Genomic DNA, 12,169 nt, shown 5'->3' on the forward strand with positions numbered 1-12,169 from the left:
TTTAAAAAGTTCTCCAAAGTTCACCGCCCAGCGCATTCCGCCCATTACTTGTGGATCAACACATTTTGAACACTGTTCTCTCCTCATTCTCTCTAGACTTCCTGCTACCAAAGTGCCGGCTCCTCTTCGGTGATGAAGCTCAGTTTCGTATGAATGGACTTGTCAAACTTAATTTAGTCGGATAGAAAGTAAACACCTTCGCCGAGGCGGTACAAGCTGCAATGTTCCCTGTTTACTGTGCGATAAGCAAACTCTTGTTGTTCTCAACTTCAACATACATTGATTTACTGTCATTCAATACATCAGCTGTTATTTCCCAGAATTTATTGTTTGATACTATTTTTCAAATGGAGTTTAAGTTTGTGAAGGAACTGCGATGCTGTAATAAAGGAGAGCAAAAACATGCATTTACACAGCATCAGCAGCAGCTGATCAACAAGGTATTTAACCATTAAATCGCTCTACCAACCTTTTACATCTTACGAACAACTGTCCTGGTGAGAGATACTGTGCTGTTAAGGGTCAGGAAAGTTCTTTATCCCTGTGGAAGTTCCTCACCCAGACAAGTTACCAGGATTGTCTTCATAGCAGGCGTTAATAGGAGAGAATGTTATTAAGTAAATATGATCCCATCATGGAACCTGGCCCGTTTAACCGTATGTATTAATTAAATGTTATATTGTATATGTTAAACATGTGTCTCTCCCAGTTACAGCATGTAAAGTGATACTTCAGGTGGAATTAATAGATGCCAGAATATAATTAGTCTTGCACATTTACTATAGCTATACATAACATGATACATCATTTGGATCTTTAAGGCTGTGTCAGAAATAAACCCCAATTTATTCTTTAGTGCACTACATTTATTGTCCGCCATTCAATTTGAGTGTCTGTGTGAAAATGCATCGACTATGTTGTGCCCTGAAAACCTTCAACAAAGGAAAGAAGAAAAGTAATGTTCATAGTATGTACACTACGTTCTGCTAAAAATCGCACAGTGCAATTGCCGATGTACAACTCTACGTCTGGCAGAGAATATAACGATCAGCATTTTGAAGGTCTCTTGGTACCCTCCATTAATACTGGGAACGTTTTGTAGAAGCTAAACCTGCACTGCTACTGTGTCGCTAATATGACATTCCAGGTAGCCTAACTGCTAATTTATTGTTGGGCTGTCTGATATGGGTTTTACAACACACACACGCACACACACACACACACACGCACACACACACACACACACACACACGTGTCTGTGCTATTCTATTCTGATATCTGACTGGCTGGCTGTGACCCCTTCCCCTTTCCACGCTCCGCTGCCTCCATATTGCCTGGACACCAGTAGCGCCACTGCACAACGCTCCATTGGTTTAACACGCAACACGTGGCGGGACCGGCCAAACTGCAGCACAATCAATTGGTTTTTAATGCTTTGAGTAGGCCCCTGAGCTCTTGAAGCTAGCACGCTTGGGCAATTTGATGTTAGTCACTGAGCTGGTGGCAGGCTGCGTGTGTGTGTGTGTGTGTGTGTGTGTGTGTGTGTGTGTAAGGGGCCGTCTACTGTGTATATGGCGGGTATGAGCGTGGGTCATAAAGGGAGACAGATTGGTAGCTATGATCCAGTGACGGCGGTGACAGCTGGGGTTAGCAACAAGCAGCCGTTCGGTGACAGGACTGGAACACAATGGGGACGGACACGGCCACATGGCTACTTCTGGCATGACTGCATGATGAGATGTACACCACAGTACGATGCAGCTACTGACTAGTGGCCACTGCCAATGGCTCCAAGAGGCCTCGCGACATAAGGCTGGAAGATGGAGGGCCGTCAGGCAGCCGTACGGTCTGGTTGGGAACAACCAGTATGGACCACACATATGGCAAATATTAATAAGGCAAGCATGAGCAGTTACACGGACATAGACGATGAGGCTGTGCACATTCTGTCTACCATAAAACAAGAGGCTAGAGACTGCCAGAAGATGAAGGAAATGGTATACACGTCTAAATACAAAAATGCATTGGTACTGTCCAGATGCTCAGAAAACATAGAGATCTATTTTTGTGCCTGTGTCTACAGAATTACACACATACACATTTGCACAGAAGTGCACAGCGCTGCCCATGCTGAGCAGTTAAGCGATTAGAAATATCTGTCATTCTTGTCATTCACTTTGTAATAATGCCTGCCACCCAGCAGCGAAAACAGTCAGCTTGTTAGCGAGCTAACTTTAATCCTGTGAGAAAGTGCAGTCCTGACAGCAAAGGGAAGAGAAGGCCCGGTGAGTTAAGAAACTCGCAGGACAGGCAGGAGGTCGCACGGCTGAAAGGCAAACTGAGTGGCTCGGAGGGCAGCTGCAGCTGTGTATGTGTGTGTGTAGGTGTGTGTGTGTGTGTGTGTGTCGGCCTGGCTGGTGGCCTGCTGCGACCAGATTACATGTTCACTGTCCCACAGCGGGAGTTGAAGTGAGATGGGTAGGACTGAGTGCTAAATGACCACAGCTGGGAGCCACGTGGCTGGTCTAGCACTCCAGTGAGTGAGTGCTGGACCATCAGCTGTCCAGTGTTTCCAAATCTGCTCAATCACAGGGACTCGCCTTTTCCTTTTTTTTTTTTTTTTAACTCAGGCTAAAAATGCTATTGACACTTTCATGGTAGCTTGAAGCAAACACATATTTTTCAGTGAAAGTAGCAACAGAAACAGCTTATAGAAAATAGGAGTTATTTATATTTTTCGGATGCCACTTAACAGTTGCACCACCGTCTGGGTTAACTCTGGCCAACAACAACTAAACTGACTCAGGGAATCACAACAGATTACTGTAAGAAACGACATTACAATGTTATATTGTTCCAGGGATGGTAATCTATAAAAACTGGTGATGACAGTACTGCATATTATTGAATAATATCTAGAAAATGTGCATAACAAATATTCAGCTCTTTCATAGTATTATTAATACTGAGTGCATCAGTGAAATATCACATGCTTATGATGTACTGTACTATAATGCACCTCTTTGTAGTATACAGTAGCTCCCTTTTACACTATGCTTTACTCCACTGTATGAAATACTCGAGCGCTCTCTGTACTGCGGCGCACTGGGCTGTAGCACACATTAAGTAAGACGTCTATTTCGCTAATTTGTGTCTGGAACAGAGAGACGATTGTAAAGAATCAAATACACGTGCCCTTGTCTGGTTCAGTGCTTCGGGGGCCACGAAATGCCTCAAGCAAACGTTGAAGCCTCTGGCAGAATGATTAAAAACCTCTAAGCAACCTAACGGGAACACTCGTGGAGCTAGGATCAGTTAAAGCCCAACCGTAAAACAATTTACCAAACCACTAATGCTCTTTGTTGCTACGGCATTAGGGAAGCAAATCTGGGATGCATTCCAAACAATACTGTTGTTACGTTACAGAAAACATGGATCCAAAAAAGTGAATACAAACACCGAGCTATTAAGAGTCTTTAAAAACATTCTTGTCTGACGTGCAACTAAAAAGTGAAACTGGCATCAAATTTCAGTGAAATAAATAAAATAATACTAAATAACTCATTAGTGTGGATGTTATTTGCAGACTGGCTGAGATAACAACACTACATTATGGACTCTACTGCTGCAATGTGACTCCCTCACTTCCACGGTGGCAGGCTGTGTTGCTGGAGAACTAAATCTAATTAATAATAATTTTTCCCTGTCTGCTGTCTGGGCCGGTAACCCCGAGCAACAGTCTGTATTGTGCTGCGGTCTGGTAAATGATGCTGAGTGGCTTCCTGGCGTATCCAACACCTATAAACTCCCAACCCAAATAAAAAAATAAAACCCCCAATGTGTTTGTGTACTTAGGACAGATGGAAACGTGTTGTTATCAGGACGGGATAATATACCTTTATGGTAATTGCAGGACAAAAGTGGTGCAATCATTTAGCTATAAGTCTTCATGTGGCACTTTCATGGTATGTGCATGTATGCAATTTAGTAGGTTTAACATTTGGCCTGCAGCAGAGGAAGAATGTGGCTTAAATGTATTTTTTTTTACCCCCGTACAGAATCTGTTTTCTGATCATTTGTATTGCTCTGAATAAAAAGAACCTCAATGCTGGGAACCGTTTTCAGCACGAACCTGAAATATACTTCTTGTAACGAGTTCCTCCTAAAACCTTTCAACAGCTCTGGCGAAAATATGCAGAAAGGAGAAACTGAAGGCTAAGGGTGGGCCCCAATGGGGAGCCAAGGGCAGCTGCTGCAGGTGAACGGTAAAGTACTTACTGTAGGTTGCATAACATATTGTTGATGAGGCATCCATGACGTACTCTGGACCTGAGGAGAAAACACAAAGTGTGAAATGATGGTGACAATATAACTTTTTCCTCAAGCTTAGTCAGATCCAAGTTGTATCCCACATAAAGCAATAAACGCTGTTCAAATATTCACAATATGTTCAAATACTCTCGAGTCTGGAGGTTTTAAAGTGATTGCATTGGTTTTAAAGCACCAAAGTGGCTGAATTTTGCACAGATTAGGTTGTGCCAAAGAATTACAAAAAAGAATTTGAAAGTCTGGAGGCAGCAAATCTCCCTCCTGCCTTCTCATAATTGCCATCAGTATGACTTGTGCATGGAGCCCATAAATTAGGTTCCTTCTCTATTACAATAATATCATTAATGCTGTACCCAGTGCTGTCGCAAGAGGGTTCAGGCATTGTGAAAAATTGGGGGGAAAGACTGCCAGAGAGGACCCATTTCAGTATTTAAAAGTAAACAGGAAAGAAAAAGTAAAAGGAACTTGAGAGTGGTCGACAGAGCTTTTCTTTGTTTCAGAGGTATGCCGAAGCTATTACCAGAGGAAAACAAAAAACAGAGGCATGCATATTCACCAATGAGGACGGTAAAGTTAAAGAGCCGGTGAAACAGTGACAGAGACAATGATCAAGAGACTGGAGGGAATGGAGGAACAAACAGAGCTTTTAGATGTGCTGGAGAGAGGAATTAGACAGCTTGTAGCGGACAAACACACAGGCTGGCCACTGATCCTGGTAAAATGATTAGATTAAACAAAGACAAACACGGAATAATCTGCTATAAGAGCAATCAATCCTCTGTGCCAACCCAAACGCGTGATTTGGATCCACACCTAAACAAAGCTTGATATTCTACAACATGAAGCCAAGTCTGTTTGTTTATACATGGCGGTATTTGTTCTCCCCAGCTGAACGGGACAGCAGATAGACACAGAGAAAGCTTATCTGTAATCACATTATCTTCACGCAAGATGAGGCATGACCATCATGTGATTTATTTCACAGAGTATTCTGACTCAAGGCCCCTATATGACTTTGGACCGTCCCAGACCGATGTTGAGAAATGTGGGGAAATCTTTGGTTGTAAATCAAAAACCCTGGTTTGGAGTATTATGAGTCCACTCACGGACAATTTAGAGCTTTGTTGGCCAAAGATGCAAATCCCACAATGTGATAACTGCTACGAACCACGTTTGCAAACCAACCAATTGCAATGCGACATGAAACGATGATGCAAAACAAGGGGCGTGGCTTCGGCGTGCGCAGGACGACAGGGAGAGGTGACTGTTTGAAACAATAATGGCGGCTCCTGAGGAGGTTAGCATAGCTGCTACAAAAGCATCAGTTGTATCAGAACGGAAGAGTATTTCTCCAGTGAAAAGAACGGCACTGGAGGCTTTTCTCGATGGAAAAGATGATTTTGCTCTCCTACCGACTCGCGTCGGTAAAGAGTTTGATTTGACAGATTGGTCATCCAATCACCTGCTGAGAGTTTTTTTTTGAAAGTGCCTGCCCTTTTCCAAACACTTTCCATTGACTGCTTCTCAGATGGTTCCGCGTGACAAACCATCTGCCTGGTTACCAGACATTCATTGCACCATCTGACATGCTTTAAGACTCATAGAGATTGTAAAGCTGACTGAGATTAGGCCCATCTTGCACACTGTCGGCAGTTACAGATTAAAAAATGGTTTGCATGGGTAAAATTCAGAATAAAGAGCATTACAAAACAGCTAACTAGGATGATACAGAATACTACTTCTATTAAATGGATACACGGAATCGGAGAATAAGAGTTACAGAACTTCTCTACTGTAAAATGTTGGCTGTCAGAACTTCTGCCTCCCCGCAACGGCAGGATTGGATAGGATCGTGTGTTGTGGAGGTCAGCGTATTTGGGTTAAAAGTTACATTTTGTTTGACTTTTGCCGCACAACTTGACAGAAAACCTGTGCCGTGTGCCATTATGGCTCATGCAGCTGCCCGAGAGAGCGCAGCCGCTCTCCCTCCGATGGAAATGATGGTCTATTAAAGAACAATATTGAATCAAACAGTGCTGAATGTAGAGGGGAAACGGATCACAAATGTCACGGTTGGGATTTTATGAAGTTTTTTGGTCACGCAACGGATCAGAAGAAAAAAAATGAAAATCAATATATTTTTCAGCTCTTTTGGCTGATACAAATAGTTTTTGTTGTTGTTTTGTTAAGGCAACTTTTTTTTTTTCACCACTGTCCCGAAATATAATATAAAGAACTCTGAGGTCAGTATAAACCGATACAATATTTTTTGTATCTTGTTATTTTGTTATAGTCATCTATAGTGGTTATTTGTATTACGGTTCATTCCAAATTATAAAGAATGTCAAATCTTGGCATTATTGGTTTTAATTAGGTATAATAAGCTGCTTAGAGCTGGTAAAACAGGCCATAATTCACCCTCTAATATCTATAACATATTGCTGTGAAAACATCTTCAAATAACTGTAAATAAAAACTATATTTTACAAGATCATTTTTGAACACATCATGATAATGTAATAAATGACCTTCGCTCAATACTATTTGTTTTGTGAATACAGCACGAGTGCATCATAATGAATGGAACCTCCGTATGTTAGCCGTTAGCTCTGGTGCTACCATCGTTAATGCTGATGTCGGACTGGGGAAATATTTGAATGGAAAATGCTCAACGGGACCAGGAACACTGAGGACTGGTCTTGACTGACTTGACACTTGACTTTGATTTTCCCCAAAGGACCTAAAACCGCTCTGACGGACTGGTTTTGCTTATTGCTACAGTAAGTAGGATACAGTTAGAAAGGAGCAGTTGTTCTGTAGCAGGTTCAGTGGGAGCGGATGTATAATGTGCATGAACTGAGCAGCTCCCTACCGCTGGCTGAACTTCACAGCTTGTGTTACCATTTAAAACAGCCTGTCAGCCAGTAAGACAAAAAACAAACAGTCAGACAGTCCGCCAGTTGGCCAGCGACCCATCCAACCGGTTAGCTAGGTAGTAAGCCAGCCAGCCACATATTTAGTCAGCCAGTGAGCCAGTCTGCAGGGCCAGTGATGTAAACCAGGCCACGGCTGGCTGGCGGCACCAGCTGAGATCTTGGTAGAGATCTGGCCTCGGCTGGCTCCCGTCATGTGGATCATCAAAGCTGTTTTTCCAGGAGACAAAGCCAATCATCATTCGAGCCCACGGGAGGCTTGAAAGAACACCAGAACACTGCTGTTGGCATGGTTCATTTGCAGATTCGATAAATCAATGCCACCAAACTAGCAGCTCTAAAAAAGATCCACTCAACATAAAGATAAAAGAAGGAATGGCATATACTGTCATTTCTATGCAGCTTGAGATTTTCATTACAAAGGCAGTAGTTTCCATCATAAAAGGAAGCGATTTCCTTTTGTCTGGTGTGTGTGGCTGCCTGGCTTGTCTTCCCTTTTTCCTTTTTCCTCCGTCTCTTTGTACTTGAACAGAAGATGAAGGACTCACCTTCCTGCCGTGACTGGCTGAAGGGCAATATTACAGGAAGCGATGGCAGAGCTGCCCGATATTGAAACTGTGAGGATTAATATTCCTCAAAAGCCTGGCCATTGTTTTTGATAAATCAATTTGGGAAGCCTTCCGAGAGCGGATTAGAGACGCGCCCTGGCCCACTTTTCTCCCTCCTCCCCTGCCCTCCCCCCCCCACCCCTCCACCGCAGGTACTGGACCAGAGTTTTAATCAAGCGTGCCTCAAAGACGGGCACAGCAACCTTCAGCAACACCCCTCCGCTGCATCGCCACCATTACCACCCGTGCTATCCGTCCTCCTCTCCGTAGTTGTCTCTCTCTCTCTCTCTCCATCCGTCCCTTCTATTTCCCCCATCTATCCTTCATCTCCTCTCTCGCGCTCGCTATCCTCGTCTGTCTGTCTCTGCATACCAAACGGAGCCGATGTTAAGCGATAGTGTCTGAGCGAGAGGGCACGGTGGCAGCGCCTCTTGATGTTTCGATTCGGCAGAGGGTGCTGCGTGAAATGCGCGGCGACGGAAAACGGTTAACGCTCTTGACATCTCACACAGCCAATTTTCACGTTCCTGTTCTGTTCCCTTTCATTACTCCACGGATCACAGCCGTGAGGGATGTGGAAATTCACTTTGGAAGAGGAAGCGACTGTATCCAAGTTAGTTAAAAAAAACAACCCAAAAGAAAACACAACAACTTTATTGCGTTAGCAGCTGAGGGAGCACAAAAGAGGTCAGGAAACTAGGAGGGAGGAAAGTGTTGTTTTTCATAGACACTTTAATTCATGATGGGTGATTATATTTTTTTTCTACCCTGTCAGCCTTTTTTTTTTTTTAATGCTTGCTTTCTGATGCCTGTTGTGTTTGCCGCCTACGAAACAGATGTCAGCGAGCACAGCTGGAGTGGCGGAGAGAGAGACGATGAGAAGAAGAAGAAGAGAGAACCTCACGCTGTTTTGCAGCCCACCCCCTCTCTTCCATCCCCTTACACAAAGCAAACCCTCCTATTACACATACACGGTCAGCAATCTACCCATAATGCAGTGCTTTATGGCCCACCTGATATGTGGAAACGGGGGAAGCAGCGATGAAGGGCGTGATGGAGGTCTGTGCAATCATGCGGTTGGTGGCGATGCTGTAAGGCGAGGAGTAGAACCTGAGGAGGGAGAGAGAGGGAGGGAGGGAGGGGAAGCGAGAAGGAGGCAAAGAGTAAAGGAAGAGGAGAGGACACAGCAGAATTAGTTTGTCAAATTCATAATAGTTATGTAAAACATTATGTAAGCCTGAAATTTTGCTGCCTTGACACAAAAATGGTGTATTATCTGACAGATATTTGTCTTTACTAAGGTCTCTCTGTCTATAGAAGAAAGAAAAACTTGCAAACTAGAGCGCACACACACACAATCACACACACAATCACACTGTCGATTTATCCTGCAGCTTGTTCAGGACAAACACACGGCCTTATATTGTATTTCGAACGGCACATAAAAGTTTCATGAAGTGTCTCATAGCGTTCTCAATTGAAAAGTCGGGTTTTATCACATCAGATTGAGCTTTGTCATCATATAAAGTAGGTGGTGCTATTTTCATTATTTCTTTTTCAATGTGGACTCTAGTGTTAAGGCTACACTGTACCGTGCTGCCTGGCTGGCTTTAAGCAGCACTCTTGTAGGCTGAGCTTTGGGGAAACTCATTGCATTTCAAGACGCTGTACGGTTTGACACGAGCTGCAGAGAAGCGAGGTGGTCGGCTTTGCTACTTTATCTCATTGCTGAAGGTTTATAGCAACCGAATGTGATCCCCCGGGAGGCTAAGTGGAATGTCCAACAGTCACCTGAGCTGAAGATCATGTTGCTGGCCGAGTATATTCGACAAGTTGGGTTTGAAGACCCATTCTATTTCAAGATGCTGCATGAGCTATTTATTATATATGTTATATTTTAATCCAAATGTCCTGTCCGGGAGAACCCAGGCCCAATCAAACTCTTTTGATTTTCCAACGAGAAAAGCTTCTCTCTTCTTTCAATGAATGAATGAATACCCTCCAGTTCTGATATAACTGATGCTATAGCAGCATCTACGCAAACCTCTTTGGGAGCCGCCAATTGTTATTTTGAATGAACAGTCAGCTCTCTGTGTCGTCTCGCGCACGACTAAGCCCCGCCCATAGCTGCCTGCAGCTCCTCACACGATGCTGATTGGTCCGTGCTCATTTCTAGTAAATAAATCTTTTTGAATTTCTCTTATTGGAGTTTAACAATAGTTTGTTCACAAGAGGTCAAAATGGAGGTTAAACCTCTCTTCGGTCTAACTGACTGACGCCATGTGAAATATCACTATGTCAGATAACTTTTTAGCTAACAAAAGAAGAATATTATATATGTATATATAGACATTTGTGTGAAATTAACATAACTTCTTGAGTTCCAAAGTTTTATGAGGTCTCGATAACCTTGGACCACCAAATTCTAATCAGTTCATCCTTGAGTCCATGGAGGCCAAATTGTAAGAAATTCCCTTTTCTGAGATATTGTGTTCACGACAATGGACCGGATGTACGTATGTGTGAACGGACGGACAACCCGAAAACACAATACCTCCGGCCATGGCCGTCGCGGAGGCATATAAATAGAACATACAGTTCTGTGACACTCAAAATGACGAAGAAGTAATATCAAAGTCACCAAAGGACAAGGGATAAAAATTGACTCTGAAATACCGTTCATGCCTTACGTATGAGATGCAGGAATATCTTACAGTGTTATGTTTCGTCTTAATATGGGAAAACTATTTTTTTCTTTTTGCTGTTCCCCTATGAAAGCATACAGTAAAATATTAATGCAAATGTAAATGTAGTCCCATAACCACAATAGTGTGGATATATATTTATATATATATATATATATATATATATGTATATGGGTAATTTGCATCTTAATTGTATTTTAAATTAACTAATCCGATTTGCCCTGCAGGCCTTCCGCCCACAGGGATAGGCATTGGGGTCAGGTGCATTGTCAGCCAGGCAGCAGACAGGGATGTGGGGGTCTTGTGGGGGTCTTGTGGGGGTCTTGTGGGGGTCTTGTGGGGGTTATAGCCGGAGAATGTGTAACCGTGGCTGTTGCTACGAGCCAGATCGGTATTCTCAGCAGGAAGTCAAACACTTTTCAGTTGGTGTTGGGACAACACTGGTGGAGCCCATGCACGGTTGTCAACAATTCTCAATGTGCAGCCTGGGGGAATAAAGTGTCTGATTTGCATCTCTGCTCTTTGCAGATGATGTGGTTATTTTTGGCTTAATCAGAGTGCTACCTCCAGCACCCACTTGGGAGGTTTGTAGACAAATGTGAAGCCCGGGGTGAGAGTCAGCACCTCTGAATCGGAGGCCGTGGTTCTCTGCTTAAAAGCGGTGCATTGCTCTGGCTGGCTTTGGGAGAGTTTTCTGTCGCCAAGGGAAGAAGTTCAAGGATCTCCGGGACTTGAGGGTAAAACGGTGCGTGAAATCGACAGGCGGGTAGATGCGGTGTCAGTAGTAATGCAGGAGTTGTACCGGACCGTAGTGGGGAAGAGGGAGCTGAGCCAGAAGGAAATAGCTTTTCATTTACCGATCGATCTATGCTCCAACCCTCACCTATGGTCACCTATGAGCTTTGGGTAGTGATTAAAATAATCAGATTGCGGATACAAGCAGTCAAGAGTTTCCTCCATAGGGTGGCTCGGCTCAGGGACCCGACACATCCGGAGGGAGCAGCTGCTCCTCTCCATCAAAGGGAGCCAGTTGGGGTGGTTCAGGCAACTGATCAGGATGTCTGCTGGGGGCCTTCCTTTAGAGGCTTTCCAGGAGACCCCGGGGGTAGACCTTATCACACACTGGGAGGATCACTGTATATATCTCATCTGGCTTGGGAACACCTCAGAATACCCCTGGATGAGCTGCAAAACGTTGCAGCGGAGAGGGACGGTCTGGACTACCTCGCCACCACGACCTGGCCCCAGATAAGCGGCAGAAAATGGATGGATGGATAATCGAATTTGCACTTGAATTTTGATGCACCAGTAAGCACAGTCTGACAAATATAAAGTGGCATTTCTGTTTTATATTTTCTGTTCAACTGCATTTTTATTTTCTACTTTGCATTAATACATGAATTAAATTGACGATATACTTCTACATCCCTTGCTAGCTGATTCACTTTATTTTTCTGTTTTCTACATTGCATTAGCCTTTGAATAAAACCGACTTCTTTAACAGTCTTTGCTACTTAATTCACCCCTTTTACCTTTTTTTCCCCTGGAACTCGTTCATTAGGCTTAACTTCTGGTCAAATGTATTACGAGTGAA

General features: G+C 43.6%; 1 protein-coding gene across 3 annotated transcripts in view; it reads right to left on the minus strand.

Annotated features, from left to right (window-relative positions):
• The window catches only part of LOC306708118 (RNA-binding motif, single-stranded-interacting protein 3), a gene marked incomplete at its 3' end in the record, with an annotated part of 180,058 nt that overhangs the window by 19,140 nt on the left and 148,749 nt on the right, over window positions 1-12,169 (minus strand). For all 3 annotated transcript variants that reach the window (XM_079175841.1, XM_079175839.1, XM_079175840.1), the window contains exons 9-10: window positions 8,884-8,980; window positions 4,279-4,329 (exon numbers count right to left, since the gene is read on the minus strand). In XM_079175841.1, coding sequence (XP_079031967.1) covers window positions 4,279-4,329; window positions 8,884-8,980 — 148 coding nt within the window. The remainder of the gene's footprint in view (window positions 1-4,278; window positions 4,330-8,883; window positions 8,981-12,169) is intronic.

The sequence above is a fragment of the Pholis gunnellus genome (genome assembly GCF_910591455.1).
Source record: "Pholis gunnellus genome assembly, chromosome: 16".
Classification (NCBI taxonomy): Eukaryota; Metazoa; Chordata; class Actinopteri; order Perciformes; family Pholidae; genus Pholis; species Pholis gunnellus.